General features: G+C 39.7%; 1 protein-coding gene, 1 long non-coding RNA gene and 1 pseudogene across 3 annotated transcripts in view; 1 reads left to right on the top strand and 2 right to left on the bottom strand.

Annotated features, from left to right (window-relative positions):
- LOC110059840 (protein bark beetle-like) overlaps positions 1-12537 on the bottom strand; it is a 57803-nt gene extending 45266 nt beyond the window's left edge. The window contains exons 1-3 of the mRNA XM_089280633.1: positions 12372-12537; positions 6422-7018; positions 4393-4877 (exon numbers count right to left, since the gene is read on the bottom strand). Coding sequence (XP_089136759.1) covers positions 4393-4877; positions 6422-6950 — 1014 coding nt within the window. The 5' untranslated portion in view covers positions 6951-7018; positions 12372-12537. The remainder of the gene's footprint in view (positions 1-4392; positions 4878-6421; positions 7019-12371) is intronic.
- Positions 143-27990, top strand: LOC149096348 (uncharacterized). 2 transcript variants are annotated; one of them, XR_016204426.1, is made up of 3 exons: positions 189-427; positions 1875-2251; positions 27926-27990. It is a non-coding gene; the product is annotated as an uncharacterized LOC149096348 (long non-coding RNA). The 2 variants fall into 2 exon arrangements; XR_016204425.1 differs by lacking the exon at positions 27926-27990 and having other exon boundaries at positions 143-427; positions 1875-2366.
- On the bottom strand, positions 15348-16415 carry LOC149096349 (uncharacterized; annotated as a pseudogene).
- Position 27991: the final 1 nt, after the last annotated feature.

The raw sequence follows: 27991 nt of genomic DNA on the forward strand, positions 1-27991 counted from the left end.
AGCTTAACCAGCTTAGGAACAACCCGGCCCCATTTACAATAAGTTAGTCTGGCATGAGCCCGCGATCCAAAAGAAAACCAGCATTTGGTCAGCGGTCAACTTCAAAAGAGCATGTGACCTCGATGAGCCCTAAACTTGCGCCTGCGATATAGTCACGCAATACTGGTCGGCGGATACCTTGTTTTGCAAGTGTCACTTGACCATAATCAGGAGGGAGAGGTGAACACGTCAGATTTGGCTGACCCTATGATCATGGCCATTATGACGTCACGGCGAAAGAAGCGCGCAAATGCACAAAATTTTCGAAAATGGCGTCGTCGCCTCTCGCTGATACAACTTTTTGAGGCAGATTTCTCCGATCATTCCAGCTTCAAATGGTATTGTATTTGGATCTCAAGGAGTAACTATCATTTTTCTTTCTTGAGAGGTAAGTAGATTTTAATTATGACCGAAAAATCTCGCATAAAGTGCATTTAAAGAGTTACAGTCATCGCTCTGCGGTGGAAATATGTGGGGCAAAATTTTGACTGTTCGCCCTGTAAAATTGCGTTTTTTGCGTGATCGGTAGCCTAAAGAAACGTGTAACTTAGTCACAGAATAGTTTATATGTATAGGAAAATATTGTAATTGAAGATGATTTTGAAGAGTGAGCAGTAAAAATGATCAGTTCATTTGAGTCTGAAATATCTGCGATCTCGAGCTCGGAGTGTTCTTTCAGAAAACTAAAACCTTTTCACATTTTCTACAACAGGCCTAGCAAACAGAAATATTATCCACAATGACGGAAATGAGAATTTTCACAAACAAGAACTTAACTTTAATTATTTAAATAAGACTTAAAGCCTACCTACTGCACAACGGTGGTTAAAATGCAGACAGAGGATAAAAATGAAGACTGCAGACTTTTTTAGAATATTGTATTCCCATTTCCTTTATAGAGAGTTTAGTTCTCCTGTTAGCCTGAAGTATACGGCTCAGATTAGCCAGTGTATGGTTAGCTCGATCTCTCTATAAATGAAAATGGGAATATGATATTCTTAAAAAGCCTGCAGTCTACATTTTACCCATGGTTTGCAGTCTAGTCTTGTAAGACTTTTCTTTAAACATAATGACATACAAGGCTCTCTCTCCTCTGCATAGGCCTCTCTTATGCTGCTTTGACCTTAGGCTGGTAGTTAAGAGTATATTCAATTTCCCTTAGGGAACCTCTACGGAGGAGAGAGTACAAGGCCCCATTTATATGGTCTAGGGTACTGGAGACAACACTATCAGACCCTTCTGAGGCAACTTTATCAAGTGTTTATATGAAATGAAGTTGTCCCTCCAGGATTACTTAAGCCTTTTTTCATATTCTAACGCTCAGTTGTCCTTCTTCCTTTGGCTTCCTTTCAGTCATTTGATCACTGTAGGGTTTTGTGAGTTAATTTTGATTTCTTCATACCATGAGTTGTCCCAGGTAGGCCAGTATTTTGACGAAAACAGGTTATCAGGCCTACCAGGGTTACCCTGGTTATGTTGCTAAGGGTGACTTGTGTTTCGCTTTCTCAACAAAATGGTGTGAAAGTTAACTCATCTAGGGTCACTGCAGGGAGGGCTTTCTTTGTTACCTATGACCAAATAAGGGGCTTCACCGTCGGCTGTAATCATGTATGCTTATATAACAAAACTTGAGTTCCAAACTCTGGTCACCTTGAGTTCCTGTTGCTGATCTTATGATGTTTACAAAATTGGCAAAACTGGAAAAGTTTGATTTATTTTAATTCCTAAACAATATTGTAACTTTTGTTTATGTCAGGATCCAAAAATGCTTTATGCAGAGTGTTTGTTGTAGTTTGTTTGACATACTTCAAAAATTTTATTTTTCCTTTGTGCAGGTGAGGGCGCTGAAAAAAATTCTTTATGTGAAAATCTGAAGACCTCAATTCAATACATTGATACTGGAAATGAGCTATATAATGTTTTATAAATTATGATATTAGCTCCATGTACATTACCGCATTGTATCTGCTTGGACGGGACTTAAAAGGTGGATGGGGTTGGATCATTTAATTGTGAGAATTAGTTTTTTTAATGGTAAATACATATTGAGTTCCTGGTGCTAGATCTCATTAGGAAATCTATCTTTTAGTTTACATTTTGTGTTGAAAAGAGTTAGGGGTGAAATAAAAACCAAAGAGGGAAGGGAGGTCACGTCAACATTTACTTCAATTTTCAACTGGTGAATATTAAGGGGAGTTTTATTTGATCGTAGGTTACCATCTTCCACTAGCTACCTTTGCAAGACCATCCAAGCAGGCCCGTTTTCTGACCATATAAAGCTATCTATTTATTGTCAATGTACTGTCAATTAAACATTTAAAACCCAATCTTGTGTGTGTGTGTGTTTTTGTTGTTGTTGTTTGTGGAAAATGTACGCTTATCACTTGCATGATGCATTCTCTTGAAGTCAAAAATAAAGTCATCAATGCAAAAAGCAACAGGGAACCTGGGATGGATGGAGCTGGGGAGAAATCAGGCTTGGGGTTCATGTTTAAAAGTACAACCTCTGTGACACTCTTCTCTACAATATTTCTTTGTAGGTCAGTTTAAACTTAATGTAAAATAACTGTTGAAGCTATCTTTATTTACATACGATTAACTGTGATGAAAATTAAAAGCATAAAGTATAAAGAAAAGAATTGATTATCATTTCAAACTTAGAGGCAGTAAAGCTTTCACGGTGTCTCAAGACAGATACTATTAGAAAACAAGGGGTTTGGTTACAATAAGAGATCACCTTTGTCACAATCTTCCTTAGTGTACTGAACTCTGTTTTGGTGATAAGTCATTTTGGCTCAACAGGTTTCTCCTGGATAAGTTAACTCTTATTGCCAACGGCTTAGCATAAGACGTGTCCCAGTTCATATTTTTCTTTCCTCTTCAATTCACTTGCTGCTTGGAACCAGATTCTCTATTTTTTAGTTCTTTCCATGTAACATCCTACACAGTTTTCTTTTACAGTCTATACATGTTTAAGTGAACTCACTGAGAAATTAACAAAAAAAAATTAGAACCCAAAGCAACAGTTTAGGATGCCTTTCTTGTCAGAAGTTCAGAAGAAGCTGCGAGACAAGAAACAGCTTTGCACTGCATGCGGACGCCCGAGGAAACAGATCCTGCTCCGATCTCATATTTGACGAACATTTTCACATGAAATGAAGCACCTTTCTGTTAAGGTCTCGTCCATGTTATTCTGAATATCATCTGTTTCATCTAGGTCTCCCATACAATGATTTTGTATCATTTTACCATCTAAAATATCCACACGTCTGCTCGGAAGCCTGCGTCAGTTGGTTGGCCTTGCAGAAGAAAATTTTCGACGGTTTTGCGGATAATTTAGGCCAGAAAAATAATTCTTTGGCGCATTATTTACTTACCAACTCAGTATATGACTTCATAGCTTAAATTTCTTTGTAAGGGAGCATGTTCCATCGAATACTTTCACATATTTCGAGGTTTTCGATTATTGATCAGCAGGTCCTCCATGCTATCGTCTACAAAATAATGGATTTAAATCCACTGACCATTTTTATGCATAGTTTAAATGATTCGTTCTCATCACCATTCAAACGTTTTAAACCATATCAAGATCATATTTTTGTGTTTGTGTTGTTCATTGTTGGGTTCTCCAGATATCGCTTATGAAACGAGCACAAAGTTTCACTTTTAAATCACGTTTTCAATTAAGCGATCTCGAAATTTTGCGTGTTTTTGATCCTTTTGACGTCTAGTTTTTGAAAACCAAAGTATTTTTTGACAAAATATTAACAGGTTATCTTATTCCTGTGGTCTGTTGATCGCTTTCTTTCAAATTCTTTGGGCAATCATCGGATGAAAAACTTTTCTGGTGTCATTATTTCAGCGGCCATTGAAACTTCACGGGCCGGCTTACGAGTGACGTCATAATGGCCAAGATCATCGGGCGCGCAATCGCATGGCTACGCAAGCGAAATTGACCTCTCCCTCCTGACCATAACAAATGAGCAATATCAAAGGAGGCTATAAATCAAGGCTGTATGTCTCTGTCAGCCTTTTAGCTGGAGTATGGCCGCCATCATGCGCGACTCCGTGGTCGCCGCCGTCGTCGTGCGTACGCGCCCACGAGCAACACCGCTAGCTATGATAACCAAGAGAAAATCAATTCATGGGTTTCCTTTTCCTGTCTTCATGGGTATGGGGCTCCACTTGGCGGTCCTTCGGGACGCCGGACCTCCGCTATACCTTACCTTTGTTGCAGCTTAGAGGAAAACTTGCTTAATCACGGTTTTAGGCTAACTAGTGTAAACATTTCTGTAGGTCGATGACCGAGACAGTCTGAGATAGGGATTAATATCTCATTTATTGTATTCTTACCTTGCTACAGTTAACCGTCAAAGCTTTCCCTGTTGCCTTTAGAACAAAAGGCACAGAGGCCGCATCTGGGATGATTGAACAGAAATCCACCGCATCTAGAATCCGGTTGTAAACAAGTCCATCTCCAAAGCTTGTATTCTGCACGGTGGTATTTTCAATTACGACATGCCCTCCAGAACTCTCAATATTTGCACCAGCCAACGCTGATCGCAAGATGGTCGTATCCATTATTGCTAGTTGATTTTCAAGTTCTTTCACCAGCAGGCCTGAAGCTCCATCTCTAATTGTAACATTTAGTAAATCTGGTACCTTCTTAAGTGCTTTGATCCCTTCAAAAGCATTCACTATATCTGCATTCTCCAAGGATGAGTTTCCTTGTTTCTCGGTAAAATTTGTCGGTCCGAAGTAAATACCTTTCCAGAAAACCGTCTCAGTCAAGAAAGGCATCAGGATGTCACACTCAATTCCAACGTCGTAGGAATGATCTGTCAGAGTCGAGGATCATCGATTTTCAAACAATGTAATAGGAAAAACAGAACAATTTTCCGATTAGTGAAGTTTTACAAGTAGGTTTCTTTTCATTACACCCGCTTTCAGCGTTACGTGCATAGCAACTATCTTTCGACATGTCATCTTTCGACATGCTATGTAACCTGGCCTACGTTGAAATGTAAGCACAACGGACTTCTTTACGGTCAGACTCAACTTTTAGTCAGGAAAGATGGATTTATTTGACATCAAACTGAGGTTAGGAGATCAAGAAGACATTCTATGAGAGATAAATCGACTGTTTTGAATGTTTACATCTTTCGAATATTAACTGAGCAGTAGCGGCCCAATTCTACCGGAAGTCACTATTGAGAGCCAATCGACTACACTAATATAAAATCATTTGAATTATCCCGTAAATCGGGAGTCTACAATCTTTTTCATTCATTTTAGGGCAGTAATTATCATATACTTTTCATTTGTTCCCCTGATAACCGGAAAAATTGTCAGTTTCACAGGTAAACGGTCTTTCAGCCGTTCACATGGCATGTCGAAAGATGGAACGTCGAGAGATGGTCGAAAGATGTCGCCTATGCACGTAACACTGAAAGCGGGTGTAAATGATAGAAATAAACCATATTTCTAAAAGCCAAACTAACAATACGGAGAGTTTTAAATATATCTCACTCAAACAAAGGTTATGACTTCTGGGAGGGCTCTAAGAGAAAACGCTGGACGGGCTAGAAAACCAATTAGTCTCGTTACGAGCTATAACCTTGGTTTGTGTTCATTTTTCCGTACCTCACCAATATTGCAGGTTTATTATTCAATTCATTTCAACTGGTTGTAAATCAGGACTTGTGGAAGATTTATATTATCTCAAAGAATTGACAAGGCATTTTATTGTTGCTTAAACCATGTACGGTTTAGTTGATCTTTGGTGATGTCCTGGAAAAACTCAAGGCACTCGTAAAGAACTAGGAGGACATTGCATGAACTTTTCTAAGAACAGATTATCAATCTAATTATAAGAGGGAGGTTTTCCGTTCAAAAGACCAATTTTGATATATTAAAATTCAGTCCAACACAATAGACCTCAGTACAAGGCTCTGGGGAACAAAGCCAACACGCTCTGTAGTTTTTCCCCAGAGCCTCGTACTGAGGTCTATTGTTTTAGGCTGAATTTCAATATATCGAAATTGGTCTACTAGCCGTCCACGAAGGAAAAAATCTTATTTGGTATATCACCATTTCGAGGCTGAAAAATAAGAACACAGCAATTCATTTACGTGTTTAATATTTGACTTCGATCGTGGGCTGTTCTGCAAGCTACCACTGTTTTGTGCGTCACGATCTTCTGATCTTTTCTTTGTTAATTTCACGTTTAATTCGAAAAGCTTCAAACATGCAGCAACAACAAACAGAATGAGGTAAATATTTCCTAACTTTTTGAGTTTCTTCATTTTAGCGGAAGATAACGTGGCTTTTGAAAGTGACTATCAACACCAGTTCCTAAAGGTTAAGACTAAAGATAACTCACAGCACGAACGCCAATTGTAGCCACAATCCCAGAGACTTTCTTCCTTTCCATTACAGCTCACATCCCTCATGTAGACGGGGCCACTTCCGGGATATGTGTAATACCTCTTAGCTCCGAGGAAGCCAAGTTGTCTACAAGCCACTGCAGTGTCTCTGTAATCCCAATAGTAGTTACATATAGTTCCCCACTGTCCCTTCCATTTTAGCTCCAAGCGACCGTTGCTGGGAGAGGTGCCACCAGCAAGCCTAATCCCAGGGTTGTAGAATCTGTATAGGTTGGTGTTGTTGCAAAGAACTGTTTCATTACAAGGAAGTGCACGAAACGTTATTCTATTTGAATGCGTTCCCCTTGCGTGTAAAGATCCGTGAACACGAAGCCCTACGGTTGGAACGAAAAGCACTTCACTCCCTGCTTCTAAGGTGCGGTTACCAATGACAGTGCCGTTCACTTCCTGGAAAGATTTTCTCAAGTTGGCACAACTTCCATAGGTCAAACAGAAGAGCGAAAATATCCACAGCTTTGCAAGCATTGCTGTGAATTGGCTCCAAAACGGTGCCTACACCGACAGGTAGCTGTTACACTTGTTTTCAATCAACTCTGAAATACCAAACGGTGATTAACAGTTATCCCATGTGCCTATTTTGTTAAAATCATTTACGGTAGTCTCCAACCGCGGCGAACGGGATATGAGTTCTAGTAAACCCTTCTTATAAATTTAACTATACATCGATTGAGTGACCTTCGGGCAAAAAATGGCTACCAAGGCGATGAGCTGGTCTTTCGCGTTTGGAGTCGAATAAAAATTCCTAAAACTAAAGTTTACTTTAGTCTTTAAAAAGACTATTTGGTATAGAACAAAGTTGGGTGAGTTCGATCTATCGATAGCTTTGACAGCGGCTTTTAGACGAACCGTTGCCACAAATAATATGTGAGGGTTTGACGCTGAAAGAGTGTTATTATTCAGCGAATTATTCTTCTTCAAGCTCTCATACTATCTCATTACAGTATTTTTATGCACGGCTTGGACGTTTATATTATCCAACGCTATATAAATGCAACTATCCTTTATAGCTAGCGCTCGGGAGAGAAAAAAAAAAGAAGCTTCGAACACCAGGATGATTCAAACCCGTGACCTTCAGCTTAACACATCTGTAGTCTTACCACTCATGTACTGCCCTACTTTATACTGCAAAGTCACATTTTTAGTTGAAAGAAAACAAATTCCGGCCAAAAATTTTACTTTACTGTTTTTGTTATGTTCTTAATCAAGCTACGATGGCCTAAAAACAAGAGTTAATATGATATTTGATAAATGTTTAGGCCAAACCACTAAATTTGAGGCTCATTGCTTCAAGGCTTGGACTCAAAACCAGCTAAAAGCCGCCCAAACGCCTTTGACGGCCCCTTCCCCGGAGAATAGGGTTAAAAAATGTGTAGAAAGATCCTTTAATTACGAAGCTCAGTGAGAAAGAGCTCCAGGTTCATTTTTTGTTTTCTCCCTCGCTTTATCGTTGGCGTGAAAGCTGCTATTTAGGTAGCCGTAGGGCTGCTGTCTGTTATTACTGATATCCGACTTGGATTTTTTTTCTCGGTTCTATTTCTGTACAACACTATTGCATATTAAACTCTAGTTAGTGGTAATAGATACCAGAATAATCAAAAAAAAAAAAAAAAAAGTTTCAGAAATCTCAGAAATAAGGTTTTAGTAATGTTCACTCTTGCTCTTTTCTTCGAAACCTCACGGAGTGAATGAGTGAGTCACACAATTGCAGAGGTCCTGACCCTTGGAAAAAATTTCGCATTGGAAACTGAGTGATTGATTCCCAGAATTGAAGACATGACAAGTTGCTGTTTTTGCTCAAGTTTTGACTGAGAGTCACCTCTTAGCAGCCCATTATGCAGGATCGATTGTTTATCTGCTCGCTTTCGCAGCTCACTGTATGGAAACAGACACTACCTCCACTTGATTTACTAGAAACAGTGATGGTGCTGCAACCACGAATCCTTACCGCGATGTGCATTCATATCTCATTTTCTATTCTACATAATTTTAGCTCTCCTTCCTTGACAACGATGCAATGAACCACTTTCTCCGACCATGATATGTTTTGGCAAGGAGATGTCATAAAATTTGTAAAATAAAGTGGTCTTGGATTCTTATCTTGCCATGTTCAAACCTTATTTTAAATAACTATGGCGGAATCCCAACACGGTCTGGTCCCCTGAGTAGTAGACTCCGCAAAAAGTACGCAAAAATGGTGGTTCTGTGAGATCGTAAGTCCTCAGTCTTTTATCTATAGCTTACTGTTTGATAACAAGTACTTGGTAGTTCTCTTAAGGTTTTAAGCTCAAGAATATTGGCAACTTGCCACCTGAACGACGACTGCTAAAACATAAACAGTAAATAGTATTATGGACGTTTGTCACGCACTTTTGTCACTGCTCGCATACGACAACAAAGATCACGGCTTTTCTCTTTTCTCCTAACAACAGAAATAAAATTATAAGCTGAAGCTAACCTAACAGCTTTCAGTTTTAGGCGTTGTAGCTACTATCAGAGACTTAATAATGAAGACGATCAAAAGTAGAGATGAATAACAAGCTGCACTTGAAGATTCCAAGAAACTTGAGTGACATTTCAATAAGGTGGCTATATTGTTCCCGATCAGTGTTCACAGGGGAAAATGTATTTTAAGCCAACCGTGTGGAAGTTTCCTTCAAATCTCAGCCATAATAATTACGTACTGAGGAAAGCCAGACAAACTCCTCAGATTTTCATTAACGGCAAAACAACGGCAAAGTTAAATTCAAAATTGATATAGACTCGCTTAGGATGTGCCTTTAATATTTGTTTATGTCTAGACTGTTTTTTTTTTTTTACATTGACATATAAAACTGAGCAAGGGAATTATAGCAACCACAAATGTATTTTTCGGCATACTAAATTTCAGCAATTTCTATATAGCCATGAAATGTTCGAAAGCAATCCTATTTCATTTTTACAACGACTTTGCAGTGCGTTTTTGCTCAGAGAACTGTTTTTGTTTGACCATCAGTTTAATTCAAACACGCATCTCTCTCACCTCCGCTGAACACCTCGGATCTGAGATATTAAACCATTTACCCCATCTAATGACTAATGTTTTGATATTATTCTGTCCTCGCAAGCAACAGTATATTTTAGAGGATTTTCGTCGGTTAATAGAACGCAAATTTCGATTCTACATATAGCGTGTAATACTATAGAGTTAACATAGTCCTCGACGCTCGCCAATACATTAGCGGACTTCAGTTTTATCCTGACAACGCTAAGTCGTGAATTTGATTAACAATCGCATAGTCACGATCAGTATAACTTGGTGGCTAAACTAGGAAACTTATGTTTCGGAAGATAAAATTTGTGTCCGAGAAGCAAAAGTGTCTTTGACCCGAGGTAAACACCACTGTCTTGTTTCCAAAATTGGTTTCCACAACATGTTTTCCGCGTGGTTAAACTATAAACATTTTCCCCCGCAACAATAAAATTCTTATAAGATTAAATTTGGAAATACAGTTAACAATAAAGATTAGCGAAAAAACTGAGCAACGACGTTTCGGTGTCATCCTGGCACCATTTTCAAGTTAAAAAATATTTGTGCGAAAAGTAAACTAATTTATACCAATGGTTGAGGTGCGAAATTGAATAAATTAAGATTAAGATAGCTGTTCAATGTTCATGTTCATTCCAATGAGGTGTCAAACACTGGTAATGAGTTCAGTGTCTGTTCAAAGCCTAAACAAATACTTTTGCGCCGAGTTGATACAGTTGGTGACCTGACTAACAACTTTAAGATCCTAAAGAAATGTCAGGGAAAGTTCGATTGCTTGATCCACGAAATGTTGTGGATTCGCAAGAAGAAACCGAGCCTTAACACACAGTCAGACTCCATTCGCGTAAAAGTGTGAGTTCTATCCTACGTGCGGCGCCAATGGGTACGGCATTTGTGCCCGGTGTTCTAATCTGAAACAGCATATACTTTGTGCACTCTGGTCTTCAATTGGGTATATTTTAGAAGAAGCCACTTTATCATTATAAGTTAACTCTGGTCAAGATCGAATACTTTAAGCCCTTCTCAAATTATGTTTACGTACGCCAACCACTCGTCACGCGCTCCAGGGTAAGGTCCGAAATATACTGGGTCATGTGCTAAAAATCGTCGCAAAATCGCAAAGTCTTGTCTGTCTGAAATAGCGTAAAGGTTTCACCAGGCTCGCCACAACTCACCCAGGGTCTTTTCGCTGTTCTGGCAAATGTATGGAAAGTTATAAACGCGACTGGACGCTTTCTAGCGCAGTTTCGTGCTTTAGATTTGGCCAATGCGATATTTGTCAACTAGAATCTTAACTTTGCTATTCATAAAGCATGACCTCAGTTCTGAGTAGCAGGCAAACTGAGGCTCTTGCCTCAGTCATTTTGGTTTGTTTTGTTTTTGTCTCTTACAGTCATTATAAATACCCTAAATACCTAGTAATATTTTCTCATGGACATTGCCTCAGTCATAATTTTTTTTTCCAGCTATTGCGCTGTAATTTTTTCGGAATGCGATGTATAAGAAAATTATTCTAACTTGGCTCCGAGTCTTGCAGGACAAAATTGTTATTTTGTAAAGCTTCTTATGTCCCTCAATTCCCCAAAGAGACTTGGACACAAATAAAACACTACCAAGTATAGGAGTTTGTCCTGAAAGCCTCGGGATTAATATATCAGACATGGCTTATTAGTCTCTAAAGGGGAGAAAAACATTTCTAGCTTAATCGGTCTCTTGTTTTATAACTCGCAATGACAAAATAGCGATTGAAACATAATGCAAAATACGATCGTGGATGTTTGTCACGAGAATTTGTCACGAACAGTTGCCAGTCATCGTTCGCATACGAAAAAAAAAAGCGTCGCTTTTCTTTTTTCTACTGACAATTGAAAGAAATATAAGATATAGGCTGTGGGGAAATGAATAGCTCCTCTTTAAAGCTTAACAGCGAAAAACACAGTCTTAATCAGCAATGATGAATACAGGTAGCTGCTCTTAATTTAGAGATTCCGAGAAACCTGAATATTAAGTGTATCGGCTAATAACGATCAGTGAAATACATATTCACCTAGCCGAACGTGCGAGAGTTCACTGCAACTCTCTGTTCATTCATCTAATAATAAGGTAACGAGGAAAGCCAGAGAAACTCACGTTCTACCGCAAAACAACAGCAAATTGAAATTCAAAATTTCTAACAGACCGCTAAAGATGTGTCTCTAAATGTTCGTTTGTTTGCATCTTGACTGCATTTTACATCGAAATAAATGATCTGAACTAATCAAGGGAATTAGCATGCTACAGTTGTATTATTTCTCATACTTAAATACTATAAAGCCATAAAATGTACGAAAGCAGTTATACTTCATTCTCACAAATGTAATTCTCAACAGTTTGAGGACCAAGGTCTCTAAAGAATTCCAAGAAACCGTCAGACTTCATATACACTGCAGACCTCCGTTAACGTTGAACGGTTGCTCGAATCTCAATTCTTAAACCATTCATGATCACCTCTAAATCATAATGGCTAATTCTTTTGATATTCTTCTATCTTCGCGAGCAACAATATGTCTGAAGGATTTTTCTCGATACTATTAAGTCAACGTAGTGCTCGACTCGTTTTCACGGACTTCACTGAGTATTTTTTACCAAAATTTTACGCCAAGTCGTGAAGTTTAAGAGCTAGTACCCCATTGTCACGATCAGTACAACCGGGTGCACAGTCTTTCGTGTCCCGACCAACATTAGATAAGCTGCCACTAGGAAAATGCAACAGCACTGAAAGACCTGATATGGATAATTTTGTTTGCCTTTTGCTACTCTGCATATAGTAGTATTATAGCAAATTTATAACAGCACATGTACAGGAAAAGAATGTTACTTACAAATTAACTGTCCTTGCTCTTCTACAAACTCAAGCTTAACAGACAAGCCAATTTAAGCTGATGCCCTGGTTGTGGTTTCTCAAACACTCAATCATTAACAGCATTAACGACCAAGGTATCTCTTCAAGTCTGCAAACGCTCCCTTCCAGGAAAGGATCGCGTTCGGTTGATTTCATGACGTCATGCAGTGAAATTCCGAGAAAACTCACCTCGTCCCCAGGGTCTTTTTGTTGTTTTTCACGACAGTCGCTTGTGAGTTCTCTCTCTTCTTTGTCAAGCTTCTGCTTGTCGGGTAGCCCTACTATTGTTGTTTTTAATCTTTAACATTGTACTAAATTATTTCTTTTTAACTTTTCTTATTAACTCTGGGGTGAAATAAAAGTGTTTTATGACGCATGTCATTAACAAAGCCGCGCATGAGCCCTGCGTAGGCCGAGCTTGGTTTGATGAGAACGGAGGAAATGGGTAAAAAGGATAACACCTGGATTGGCAAACTTTGGCCACGTGAGTGGCCGTTTATTAAATCAATAAAGTGTATAGCATTTATTTGCCAATCGCTCATACCTAAGGAAGAGCTAACCCCTTAAACGACCTCGTTCTCAGTAAAGGTGAGGGTGAAAACCGCCACAGCCCGGACGCAAAAGGAAACCGGGCCATCCCACCCGAGTCCCACGCAGTGCACACGAAAAGGCTATTAACATGCAGGAATATAAAGTGAACGAACAAGCCAAGACGTAAATAAGACTGACTCCTGCTAAAAATTTCAGCGTGTGTCACAGATAGTAAACTAAGTGAAAAGACACTAAAGGTTTTAATCAATGAGATTGGCCCCTGCTCAAACTCAAGGAATACTAAGGATACTTGACTGAATAAAACAACAGTAAGGCTTCAAGCAATGAGATTAGCCCCTGCTCAAACTCATAGAATACTAAAGATACTTAACTGAATAAAACAGCACCAAAGCTTAAATCAATGAGATTGGCCCCTGCTCAAACTCACGGAGTACTAATGAAACAAAGCTAAGGCTTGAATCAATGAGATTGGCCCCTGCTCAAACTCATTGAATACGAAAATTACTTACTGAATAAAACAACGACAAGGCTTTAATCAATGAGATTGGCCCCAGCTCAAACTCATTGAATATCAAAATTACTTACTGAAGAAAACGACGCCAAGGCTTTAAACAATGAGATTGGCCCCTGTTAAAACTCATTGAATACTAAAATTACTTACTGAATAAACCAACACTAAGGCTTTAATCAGTGAGACTGGCCCCTGCTCAAACTCAGTGATAAGAAAATGCTGTTAACAAGGTAGAAAAAAGAGTAGCCGTTGCTCAAACTTGTTGCATGGGAACGCAGGAAGATAAGAATCTAACGGATTACTGAAAGATGTCCCTCGAAGTTTTGGCTAGTGGCCTAATGATTATAGGGAAGGGGTCCTTGTGTACTTTAGGAAAGTGTTAGACTTCCAGCGCCCAAAGCGTCTAATCTGTGAATCAGAAAAGACTAGAGAGGCGGCCCACAAGGCGGCCCCTATTCGGAAGCTGTGAGTTTTGTACCGATCAGTTTCAAGACTGCAAAATGAGAGAGCCCGATTAAGGGAATCGACAAATTGTGATCTGCGGACTGGGGAGTTGTCGGGCCAACAAAATAAAGGACCAGAAAGGTGTCCTCTAACGCTTAGATACTCGGCGATAGTAGTAACCGGACAGATCGGTTTCGATTTGTGAAGTAAAATATCAACGGGTTGAGTGGGATTGCTGTGCTTCAAGAATCTCATGGTTAGTTTAATGGCACTGGTCTCACCATTAGTGGATGCCAAGAAGGAAATTTGGTTCAGTTGAACAACATTCTTGGAGGACTGACCACTACGAGACGTAATTTCTCCTACCCAAAGGGTTGCAAAGAATGCTATGGCACACATGGCTTTCATTAACTTCCTATGGTAATCACCTGATACGGTGCTAGAAAAGGCATTAACGATTCGTTCAAATAAAGGTAATGTAATGGGGAGTCTCGAGTCTGCAACAGACGGATTTAGCTTAGAATAGCGTTTTAAGGCAAGTTTGACTGTGGGGGATTGGGTCGGGTCAAAAAAAGAACCCAGCCGATGAACATAACTAATAGAGGAGATGTAGGTGAACACCGTGGATGCCGAATATTTGGATTTGGCTAAATAAGCTACGAATAAGGCTAAATTATGGACGCTAACTGGGGGAGACAAATTGGAATTTCCAAGCTGCTCGGATAAAAATTGCTTCAAAATTAACCAAGGCCTCTGGTAGGTATATAGAGAGGAGGTACTGATGGAGCCCCGTAACAAAGAGCTCAGGATTTCTCCCGGTTCTGCGGAAGGAGGGGTGGCGGCACAACGGTTGGACTCTCCTGGACATCGGGGGCCAATGTTTTGAATCGTCCCACCTGTAAACGAGAAAGGCTGTCAGCAAGGATATTTTTCTTGCCCTGAATGTGTCTAGCCTAAACAGAATGTTGCGCCGAAGACATGTCAGAACTAGTTGACGGAGAAGATAAAGCAATTCCTTATTTTTAGAGGTTTGCTGATTAATCACATGCACGACACTGTCGTTATATGTAATGAATAAAATCCGTTTACGGGCCAAAGAATCTCCCCACGTCCGCACCCCAATAGACTATGGGAAAAAGTTCCAGGAAGGCAATGTTTTTATGAGTCCAATCACTAGGCCAATTGCCGTATGCCCATTTCCTACCAAACACGATGCCGAAGCCAAATGATTGAGCAGCATCGGTGTAAAATTTAAGGTGAGACGAAGAGTACCAGGCGTCCTCAAGGAACATGGATTTGCCATTAATTATGGGATTGAAAAAATGATTTCCAAAGTGCCAAATCCTTTTGGACATCTTGAGTTATGCGGATGTAGTGGTTAGGACGCTTAACCCCAATTGTAATGTTGATTAGGCGGCGCAGAAAAACTTGGTCAGGTATAGTAGCACATCATGCAAAGTTCAGTAAACCAATGAGCGACTGAAGCTCCTTCAACGTTACTTTTTTACGTGACAAAGTGTGCTCGATTGCCGACAAACACTTCTGGATTTTTTCTTGAGGAAGCCTGGCCTCGAATGCTAAACAATCTAGTTCTATACCCGCAAAACGCAATGTGTGGCAAGGTCCCGCCGTCTTCTCCTGCGCTACAGGAACCCCGAGCTCATTGCAAAGGTCAAGAAAAAGAGCCAATTGTGATCTACAACGAGAAAGCGACTGATCGATTATCAAAAAATCATCCAATATGTGAATGATATTGTGTACACCAAGTTTGTGTCGTGCTATCTACTCTAACGAAGAACTGAACGCCTCAAAAATGCGACAAGAGGAGGAGCAGCCCATCAGCAAGCAACGGTCAACATACCATTTTCCTTTCCACTGAAACCCTAGCCGCTGATAATCGGAAGGGTGAACCGGTATAATGCGGAAGGCGCTTTTAATGTCCGTTTTTGCCAGTGCACTGCCCCTCCCAGATTTCTTGATCAAAGAAATTGCATCATCGACTGTGGCATAGTGAACAGTTGAAAGTTCCCGGGGGATTCCGTCATTCACACAGCTACCCTCCGGGTATGACAAATGTTGAATCATTCTGTATTCTCCTTTAATTTTCTTCGGTACTACCCCCACTGGTGACAACCATAAGGGGTCTACAGGAGGGGTGTCGAATGGGCCAGCAATGCGGCTGAGTGCCACTTCTGATGCCACCTTTGAATCAATGACCCTGGGGAATTCCCAAGCAGACAGAAGGTTAGGTGCAAATGAGCTTTTCCGTTCCCAACAAAATCCAACTTAAAACCACGTGTAAATCCGTTGATAATCTTGTTTCTAAGCATGTGGTCATAGCCTTCCAAATAATCAGAAAGTCTAGCTGCGATTACCGGAGTTGGTAGAATTTGTTCATTAGTTTTACTTGACTTTTGCCATGGTCTAGGTTTTGGGCATCGTGAGATAGCGTGGCTGCCCCCACATTTGAAACAGGTATGCTTGAAAGAGCAACCGCCACATTGGGCACGTGAGTGAAATTTGAAACAGTAACCCCGGGGGTGCTAGAAACGCCCTGTTTAGGACGAAAATTAGCCTGAGCTCCGGGCTTAGGAACTTGAGGCATATCTCTGAATGAGTCCGGCCCCAAAGTAATGGATCAACCTCCCTCAGTTTACGGAAGGACTCATCACAAAATCGCCAGTTGCCAGATCGCGATGCCAAATCTCTTACTATAGACATGTTGTAAGATCGCAACGTCTCAAAATTGTGTTAATATGCGTTCGGTTAATTAGAGTGTATATTTTGTATTGTATCGTGCAACGTGTTGGAATGTGGCGCTTGTATCGTTACGTAATTTATTCAAATGGCCTGTGGGCAGTGCCTTTTTTTGTAGTTCTCGCAATGCGGATTGGAGTGCAGTAGTGAAATCGAAGCATCTAGTGCAGTTGTCGTCTTATCTCAGCGGCATCTAAGCCATTTATAGCCCAGCATCGCATTACAAATGTAAGTCTGTTACTTTCTCGGGTTTTAGTTTGCGCCATTTTCGCTTTGTTTATGTTTGTTCCGTTCGTGTCTATTTCAGTTTTAACCACAATGAGCGACAGTTGTTGATCGCCAGTAAATAAAGTGTGCGTTCTAAATTATTATTGCTTGCTGGAGATAATGTCACGTCCTGTTGGTAGCTTCACATGTATTTCATCAGGCTAGGGGCCTCGCTTGGTGATTTCTCACAATAAATAGCGGCAAATACTAAGACGGCATTTGTCCACTGTTCTATGTTAGTGATCCACAGCTTTATCTGGTTAGGAATTATGGCTAAGGTTTGCTGCCCCCTAGATTTCCGGAGTTTGAAACTGTAGGACTCATCAGGGGGTTGCACATTTAAGAGCAAACCCAGGTCAATGAAATTCATTACCCCAGATCTTATTCTTAGTGTTAGCAGAGACTGAGGAACCTAGGGGAGCAGCAACAAACACGAATTGACTCTTACTTGTAGTTGTATCAGTGGATGTCTCTGTTCCCTGGTTTACCCCTGTTATTCGTCGGATTGCCTCTGTAACTGATTGCTGGACCAAAGGCGTCGAATCAGGTTGGTGTTGAGCAACAGCAGGAAGAGATGGGCTGAGTGTATCAGAGGAAGCTCGAGAACTGGTCTGATCTCTGAAAGCTTGAGTGACGACAACTGCAATCCTTTGGATTAGCAGATCCTCAGACACTGCTTGAGGCGATGAACTGGTAGGTGTAGTGACACTAGACCTGGTAGAGGTTTTGGTGCGGGAAGGGGTACTGGTACTGGTTACTTTACGCTTCTTCGATGAGGTGGTCCTGACAGGAGGATGGGGGCGGCGTTTGGGCGGCATCTCAGTTCCCATCGCTAACCCTGAGTAATGCTTCAAATGTTAAGCAAAAAAAAATTCCTGTACAGAGATACAGGGATCAAACGTTACACAACGTCCTGTGCACCACTGTAAACTATATAGAGCATTGAGTGTGTGTGTGATCACAATTATTCACACAACGGTGCGTAACACATGAATGACACAGGACAAGGCGTACCCATTGCCTGGCCGAGAAGAGCGTGCTGCACAGTTGAATATTGTACAGGCACAAAGAGGGTATAAATAACCCCAACATGTAAACCTAATGAAAACAGGGTATAAATAACCCTAATATATAAGCATCGTGCCAGTAGGGTATAAATAACCCTAACTAGTAGACATGCTAAAAATAGTGTATAAATAACCCTTTTATATGAGGATTGTGCCAGCAGGGGAAAAATAACCCTAACACAAACAGGGCACAAATAACCCTAACATGTAAACCTGATAAAAACAGGGTATAAATAACCCTAATATAAAAGCATCATGCCAGCAAGGTATAAATAGTCCTAACAAGTAGACATGTTAAAAATGGGGTATAAATAACCCTATTATATGAGGATCATGCCGGCAGGGGAAAAAATAACCCTAACACATAACCATAATAATAATAATAATAAAAACAGGGTATAAATCACCCCAATATATAAGCATCACGCCAGTAGGGTATACATAACCCTAACATGTAGGCATGGGAAACTAGGGTATAAATAACCCTAACATAAGCATAATACCAGTGGGGAATAAACAACCCGACAAAATGACATGTGGCATGATACATGCAAAGTATAAACAAGCCGCCCCAAACATATAAGCCAACTAACGATGGGTGTACATAACACCCAAAATATCAGAATGATATAATTAAGTAAAAATATCCCCACAATGTAGACATGATGTAAGGGATAACTGAACGCCCGTAAGAATATTTATAATAACAGAAATGCGCACAATGGGCGTAAATGAGTCGGGCATAAGAAAAAGAAGACAATAAAATGCTGACTTAAATTAAAATAGTACAAATGATTATGACTGCAGCTGTTTGATGGCAAATAGAATCGCTCCACGATAGCTTCTAAACAGCAGTTGCTCTCCTCGTCGATTTAAATGAATTCGATCCACATCGAAGATTTAGAGCGAAGGACGTACAAGCCCACGGTTTCTCCAAATGAAGCATGCTCTTTTGTTGTTGTGTATTTTTTAGCCAAGAGTTCAAACTTAATACCGCCGAGTTGTCCTCGGGATAAGGTTGATTCTTTCGAGGCAAAGGTTAATAAACCACCACCCAATCCACACTAAATTCAACCCGTAATCGATCGATCAAGGTGATAATCGTGGAGCCGACCGTTTCGGGGTCAGAGCTAATAACGCAAAGGTCCTTTGAACCGATCTCCAGTACTACTAGGCTCGGAGTTTTGCCAAATCAAACTGCATATGCTTATCGACCGTTCGGCCGCCTATACCCGAAAGAAAAACCCGGCAAGTGTCTTCAAGACTCAGGTTTCGTGAGGATCTGTTCTTGTTTGCGAACGCTTTTAAACGGCGAACAAATGAATGACCCAACACCAAAACGCATGGTTTGACCTCTTCTAGATTTGACAAGCTAAGTCCCCGGGGAATCAGAGCGTAAAATGGGAAATAGTACTGACTAAGGACACCATCCGCACAAAAATAAAACAATACTCAACTTGAGTCCAGCGAAGAGGAAGGACGGTGGAGAAAAACCTCGGATGAAATTCTAGCACGATGCTTTCTTCAATCGACGTGAAGGGAGAGAAGGCGTATCGAGGAATGTGACGTCATAACTGTGCGTAGTACCGGAAGCCCCTCAGGCGGAAGTGAGAACGGAGTCATAACAAGCATCATAAAACCATTTATTGTTGTTGTTTTTTTTGTTGTTGTTGTTTGAACATGTCGCAAAAAAAAAAAAAAAAAATTGAGAAAAACAAAGTATCTCGTGTAACAGAAATCGCCCATTCATTAAGATCTGTGCATTCAGTGCACTTTGTACTGCAATTCTCGCTTATTTTCGATATTTGGCTCGAGGAAAATGCATCAGGACTGGAATTAAACGACTTATCACGTGTTTTATTACATTCCGGATCCCATTACATATTTGGAAATCTCGTTCCTTATTTCACGTTCTTATTCGCCAAGAAAAGAAAATAAGCCAGGGTATATCATGAAACTGGTCAAATGAACTGGTTTTCAGTTCGCAAAGTTAACATAAAATAAAACAGCTCCGACATGTACTCGGAAGTGACAAGCATTTGAAATAGAGCGCCGGAATTCTTGGGGGGAAGACTCCTATATGAAAATAACGGAGGTTCTCGTCGTACCTTTCAGTACCTTTTGGTTTTTGTACCCCATAGGGTGTTCAGCTTCAAAAGGTTCACAGCGGGAGCTTCTGTGGTACCTCTAAAGAACGTTGAGCAGAAATAAACATGTTAGGACATAATGTGTCGTTTTAGAATTGGTACCTCGTAGTGGTGAAAAAAAAAAATCAAGAGCTCGAGGGGTTCTTTTTAATTTTTTTGACGTGCATCCCCGTCCTTTTTATATGGGGTCTACGTACATGCAGGAATATCGCTGCATGTAATTCGCTAAGTTGTGTAGTATTGAAAGCATAATCATTATAATGTGAAGGTTGGCTTAGGGAACCATTAACCGATTCACGCGCCTGCTCGCGCGCGTTGCTAAGGAGGTGAAATTTCACTTCCGGTTACTTACGTCAACCTGCGCGCGGAAAATCAAAACAACTCAGTAACTTGCAAATTCGCTAACATTTTAGATGGTTTTTCTTTGTGTTTAACAAGATGCAAAATAAAAATAAGGTACAAGCAGACACAAAATAAGACAAAAACAGAAAAACAACAGCAAAACAAAGAGAAAAACTCCGAGTGGCTTTTTTTGATCTTACCGAAGTGCGCTGGTAGTGTAAATTGCGCACGCGCTGATATTGTAACTTCCCATATATATCGGGCAAACTTCCGGTTTCTTTAAATGCCAAAGGAAACGTGATTTCTCATTAAATCGAGCCTTTTCCGAAGCGTTTCGATTGAAGCCAACGTTGGAAACAGAGCTATGCATTGCTTTTTCAAAATGACGCGTTTTTCAGAAAATTACGAAGATTCTTTCAAATCTGACCTTTAAGAAATAAAACAACATCTCTGCATAGCAAAATGAGGATTAACATTAAAATATTAAATCAATGAAAAAAATCCCGAAAAAGTAATTTGTCTGGGATCCTTTGCATTTTTTTCAGTATTAGTCACATGACCAAGGGCGTGGCTTGATGGCGTCATCACTAGTGTTACTGGTCATGAAAAAGTTAAAACACATGAAATAACTCTGAACTAACTAAAAATGAGGAGGTTATATGTGAATAAATTTTCCTTAGCAACGGCTCGAAAAGATCGGTTAATGGGCCCTTAAGCTAAGGTTTTGGTGACTGGAATAAAGCAGGAGCCATAATCGGGGACGGAGACTTAAGTGGACCTTTGCTTGGAACCATTGCTTTACTTTTACTGACTTTACGACGATGAGCCCCGTTCCCCCCCCCCCCCGGTCTCACCTGAGCAGACTGGGTCTGAGAAATAGACACACATGACGTAGTAGCCTCGATGTCAATATATCGATTGAAGAACTTCGATTATGCCACGTATCGAAAGCTTATTAACGTGTAAGTGACAGAATGTCTTCTAAATAGCTGTTTTGGTGGTCAAAGGACATCATTTAAGTCTGGCGATCGGTAACTTGACATGCAGCATTCGAAGAACTGAATGTTTGCGGCAGTTGGCGATTCCAAGAGTGGTGTTAAGCGCTAAAAGATGGAAACTTGGTTTGCGACTGTGTCAGGCCAAAACAGAGCAGGTCTAAAAGCAAGTCATTTCAAGGGCACAAAAAAGGTATTTTGGCGAGTTACATGACAAGTAGTAGGTACCGGGCCTATGAAAGTATGAATGTTTTGACCTGGTTTTAGACTTATAAAATGTCTTGACTTGGCGGAAAGGTGCATTCCGTGTCACAACAGTATAGTTACCCATAATGCATTGCAAGATGTATGTGAAAATAAAGGCTGCTGTTAGCCAGGAACCAGAACAAGCAAAGTCAAGACTATACCATATTCGACGAAACGAATGACCCCTTAAATTGCTCTGTCTAAAAGCTTTCCCCGGGATTGAGATAATTATCACAAACAATGCAAAATAGCGACCTACACGAACTCGTTGGCAAGGGGATTTTTGACGTCGCAAAATTCTGAACTTCGAAATTCTGTAGGTTTCTCAGAGTTGAAAATAGCCGAAGAAGGGTTTTCTGCCCATGTAGAAAACAAGGAAAAGACAAAATAACGAACAAATTTTAAACCAAGGTAGCCGGGTTGATGAGTAGAATTAACGCTACTCGACTATAGTAATTCTAGGAGTTGAGAATGTGGACTGGACTTGGAAATCCGGATCATCACTTTTTCTGCCTTATTTGGTTCACCTTCTGGATGTTTAAATGTGAGTTTGTATAGTTCATTGTGCTTACACAGTGACCCAAAATCAGTTCAGAGTGAAATTCTTATTCTGAACCATCTTTCTGGCAGGTACGTTTGCACAAACGTACAGAAACTGGTGTTTGAGGCTATTCCAAGACCCCCAGCAGAGAACACAAATGTTTTCAAAAGCCCATTTTATCAAAAAAGAAAACTACTGTGTTAGGTGTTTTGGAAAGAATGAGTTATATCTTATCCTATCAAGGGTATAAAGTTATGTTCAGCGTCGGATGGCACGTTTCGTGGTCATGACGTCACAAAACACATTTTTGTAAATAAGCCAGTTTCCAAAAGAACGTTTACGCCAATTTGCAGTCGACGTGTTGCTTAGGTAAAGGAAATGTTGATAATATGATACAACATTAACTAACCCGTTTTTAAAAGATTTTATGAATACTTTCATATTGTCACGTGACCTATTTCCTAACATTGCATGGGATTTAATGCAGAATAGGCAAAATTTAAAACACGCTATGAAAAGGTCTTTGTAAAAGAAATTGAAAAATTACTAGTCTTACTCACTATCAGTTGTTTTTTCCGCTCAAACAGGGTACAAAGTTTTGAAATAATAACTAGTCACGTGACCGGGAAATGGAGCGTAAACTCTATTGGTGTTGCTCAACAATGTGAAACTATTTCGGGTGTAGGTTTTTAGGCTAAATGATCATATATTTATCACTTTATTAGTAAAATGAAGACTTGTTATCGCGTTCAAGCATCCAGCAGCTTATGCCTGTAGTTTTTCCAACGAATTTAAAAACAAATAGAACTGTTTCGTTCTCGAAGTGTAAAATCCTGTTTCGCTACCTTAAATGACGTCAATAACTTCTAGCTGCCAGTTCTTAACTTAAGCAAACATTTTTTATTACTGCTTACCGAAAAAAACGTCAAGTCCTTCTATTTTTTCCTTAGAAAACAAATATATATTTCTATTTCTCAACTGATATGCTTACCCTAATCCTAACCCTAACACTAACCCTCGCTCTAACCCTAGCCCTAGCTCTCGCCCTAGCCCTAATCCTAAGCCTAACCCTAAAAGCTAACCCTAACCCTAAGCCTAACCCTACCCCTTTCCCTAAGCCTAACCCTAAAAGCTAACCCTAAGCCTAACCCGAAACCTAACCCTAACCCTAGCCCTTGCCCTAAGCCTAACCCTAAAAGCTAATCCTAACACTAAGTGAGGTAACCCTTACCCTAACCGTACCCCTAAACCTGACCAAATTTTTCCTTCTATTTTGTAAAAAGCTTCCGTAGTTGTTGGAAATGTTTCTTTTCATAAGGGAAATGAATAAGCCTGTAATGGTAAATCAGGTCATAATGGGTGCCTTATTTGCCTCACAAGGTCATTAAGCGTCTCGAGCAATGATATTCCTAGACAAAGGGCTAAATTTCCCTTCATTTTATGAAATAATGAGGAATTTTGTATTCATTACCCAATAACTCAGTGGGGGGCAGTATAGCAATCACGTGATAGTCATAAATCACAAGAGAGCTTTGTTTTATTTAAAATAATATATGGTAAATTTGGCATGGCATTTGCCACTTGCAATTTGTTCTGTGATAGACTAGTGCAAACCCAAAGACCCTACAAACACTCAAAATGTCCACTTTAAAACGCGCGCCATTTCTAGTAATGGGGCTGTCCCCATGACCTGGGACATTTTTTCTCCTATTTTTAGAACAAATTGGGCCATTGCCTGCGGCACACGCGCGTACATGCTGCGAGGATTTTTGCGGATGTCACGCGGGGGAAATGGCGTCCGAAATTCCCGAAATATTTTATGCTTTTGGCTCATAACTCAAAGCGATTATGTCTGTTGGAATTTTGCTTAAGTATTTTCGTCGTTTAGCTGCTCCAGTTTGGGTGAGGTAAGACAGTGTCAAATTTAGGTATGTCCCGTTTTAAACTTAAGTCTACTGACTAACTTGTGTCCCGTTGCTTGTTTTACAAGAGTTTTACCTTACATCACTCTAAATTTCAAATATTTAAGATTAACAGCTTTTCCATGACACAGCAAAAACTAGTTCAATATATTTGGATATAGCAGAGCTTTACGACTTCAAAGTTTCCTAGCTCCTCTTGCCACACGCTTGGGAGGAATTCGCCAAAGTCTCTGTGTTTTACCTGAATTGTTAGCAGCGCTTGATGTTTCATCAAGGACCAATAAGTATACGTCTGTAAGATACTGCTCAGTTTTGTTTGTGTAAAAATCCAATAAATTGTCTGTTGTCGATGAATAGGAGCAACCACCGATGCGTATTTTGTGCAGTCAGTAAACATGACAAATTAGACTTCCGCACTTTCGTGGGATGAAAACGTTCATCAAACTCATACAATATCTCTAGTGTTTAAACATGTTTAAGGTTCATAAATGTTTGCGAACATGTAAAAGCTTAGCTGAAAATATGTGAATAAAGCAGAAATAATCAGTAAATTACTAGGACGCTTTCTTTAATTAACTCGAATAACGATTTCGATTTGTTGGTTGAGTTATCAAAACCCCTAGTCTATTTTATTTTTGCACTGTAAAAAATTTCACTAATTTTTTTAATTCTTTTTTTTTTACTTTTTAAAGCATTTTTAAAGTTTTTTTTTATTTATTTTTTTTTAATTTTGATATTAATGGATAGTATTTACTCATACGTATTGTGAACAAATTTATTTAGCGATGCTGGTTACAACGCAAAATTGCACAAAAAAGCTTAGAAATGTTATTTTTGTTGTACAGACTGCATATTTTTGCATAAGACAAAATAAAAGAAGAGAGAAACGAAAAAAAAAGGTTTTGCTTTTTTTAACAACTGTTGAGCAATTTTCGTTACAAAAAGCAACTTTTGACTTTCTTTGGAGCAACTTTTGAGCAACTTTTTAGGAAATCTCGAGCAACTTGTGGCTAGCGCTATTCCCTGACATCGCTGTGAAAAATCCGCAAGAGAATCTCACAATTCTCACCAATTGTTCACGTAAAATGACATGCACGCGAGAACCCACGATATGTGCGTGGATCCGCGCAGATACATGACGTCAGGGTGGCGCAATTTGTTCTAAAAATAGCAAAATTGTCCTATATCATAGGTGCGCACGAATGCCAAGAACTTGCGGTCTCTGTCCCCGATTATGGCTGCTGAATAAAGTTGATAGGTTTGGTAGAGTTATGTAAGGTCAAAGTATTATAGATAAAGGAAAATCAGTCTAATTTTTAAACCAGCAATTAGCCAACCTCGCATGCCAATGCAAAACCAAAACTGCTATGTGTTTTCCTGAGCCCGCTGTCCGAGGCGCTGTGCCAGCGATAATTTGTACTAAACACGTTCTTAATAGCGGAGCAGGAGGGAGAGGTGAACCCGTCAGAATTGGCTGACCCGATGATCATGGCCATTATGATGTCACGGCGAAAGAAGCGCGCAAATGCACAAAATTTTCGAAAATGGCGTCATCGCCTCTCGCTGATACAACTTTTTGAGGCAGATTTCTCCAATCATTCGAACTTCAAATGGCATTGTATTTGGATCTCAAGGAGTAATTATCATTTTTCTTTCTTGAGAGGTAAGTAGATTTTAATTATAACTGAAAAATCTTGCATAAAGTGTATTTAAAGTGTTACAGTCGTCGCTCTCCGGTGGAAATATGTGGGGCAAAGTAGTATTGACTATTCGCCCTGTAAAATTGCCTTTTTTACGTGATCGGTAACGTAAAGAAACGTGCAACTTGGTCACAGAATAGCTCATATGTATAGGAAAATATTGTAATTGAAGATAATTTTGAAGAATCAGCAGTAAATATGATCAGTCCATTTCAGAATGAAATATCTGCGATCTCGTGCTCAGTACATGTTCTGCAACAGGCCTAGCAAACAGAATGATGGAAATAAGAACTTTCACAAACAAGAACTTAAGCTTAATTATTTAAATAAGACTTAAAGCCTGCTTACTGCACAACGGTGGCTAAAATGCAGACAGAATAAAATGCAGACTGCAGACTTTTTAAGAAATACATTGTATTCCCATTTCCTTTATTTAACAAATAAACGAACCTAAATCGTGTATTACACTGTGATAGAAATGTAGAAAACACGACCTACAGGCGAGTGTTTTCTACATTCTCAAATGTCTGGAGTGTTTTATCACAGTATAATACATGGCTTAGGCTTCTTTATTTGCTTTATGTTATAGATTTTACACGCGCAAAACAATAAAACACACTTTTTCTATGTTTTGTACTCTCATAAAACATGGGTTTTTTTGACCAATCAGAGTGCGTGCGGAGTCCTATCTATATTATAAAGAGAGCTAAGTGCTCTGGTTAGCCTGAAAGATACAGCTCAAGTTAGCCGGTGTAGGGTTAGCTCGATCTCTTTATAAATGAAAATGGGAATATGATATTCTTAAAAAGCCTGCAGTCTACACTTTACCCATGGTTTGCAGTCTAGTCTAGTAAGACTTTTCTTTAAACATATTGACATACAGGGCCCTCTCTCTTCTGCATAGGCCTCTTTCGTGCTGTTTTGACCGTAGGCTGGGAGTTTGGAGTATATTTAATTTCCCATAGGGAGCCTCTGCGGAGGAGAGAGTACAAGGCCCCATTTATATGGTCTTGGGTACTGGAGACAACCCTTTCAGACCCTTCTGAGCCAACTTTATTAAGTGTTTATATGAAACGAAGTTGTCCCTCCAGGATTACGTAAGCCTTTCTTTCATATTCTAGTGCTCAGTTATCCTTCTTCCTTTGGCTTCTTTTCAGTCATTTGATTACTGTGGGGTTTTGTGAAATAATTTTGATTTCTTCATACCATGAGTTGCCACAGGATGGCCAGTAATAGTATTATGACGAAAAAGGCTATCAGGTCTACCAGGGTTACCCTGGTTATGTTGCTAAGGGTGACTTGTGTTTCACTTTCTCAACAAAACGGTGAAAGTTAGCTTGTCTAGGGTCACTGGGTCAAGGGCTTTCTTAATTACCTGAGACCAAAATAAGGGGCCTCACTGTCGGCTGGAATCATGTACGCTTATATAACAAAACTTGAGTTCCAAACTCTGGTCACCTCGAGTTCCTGTTGCTAGATCTTATTATGTTTACAAAATTGGCACAGTTGATCAAAAATTTAAGAATTTGTAGTTTGATTTATTTTAATTCCGAAACAATATTGTAATTGATCCAAAAATGCTTTATGCAGAGTGTTTGTTGTAGGTTGTTTGACACGCTTCAGAAATTTTATTTTTCCTCTGTGCAGGTGAGGGTGCTGAAAACATTTCTATATATGAAAGGCTGAAGATCTTAATTCAATACATTGATACTGGAAATGAGCTATTTTATGTTTAATAAATTATTATGACATTAGCTCCATGTACATTACCGCATTGTATCTGCTTGGAGGGACTTAAAAGTTGGATGGGGCTGGATTGTTTAATTGTGAGAATTACTTTTTTCAATCGTAAATACATATTGAGTTCCTGGTGTTAGATCTCATTAGGAAATTTGCCTTCTAGTTTACATTTTCTGTTGAAAAGAGTTAGGGGCGATGTAAAAACCAAAGAGGGAAGGGAGGTCATATACATGTAAACATTTACTCCAATTTTCCAAATGGTGAATATTAAGAGGAGTCTTATTTGATCTTTTTAAACCTTAGGTTACCATCCTCCACTACCTTTGCAAGACCATTCAAGCAGGCCCCATTTCTGGAAATACACGCAAC

This window comes from Orbicella faveolata, unplaced genomic scaffold, assembly GCF_042242905.1.
Source record: "Orbicella faveolata isolate gen_17 unplaced genomic scaffold, um_ofav_v1 contig_48, whole genome shotgun sequence".
Classification (NCBI taxonomy): Eukaryota; Metazoa; Cnidaria; class Anthozoa; order Scleractinia; family Merulinidae; genus Orbicella; species Orbicella faveolata.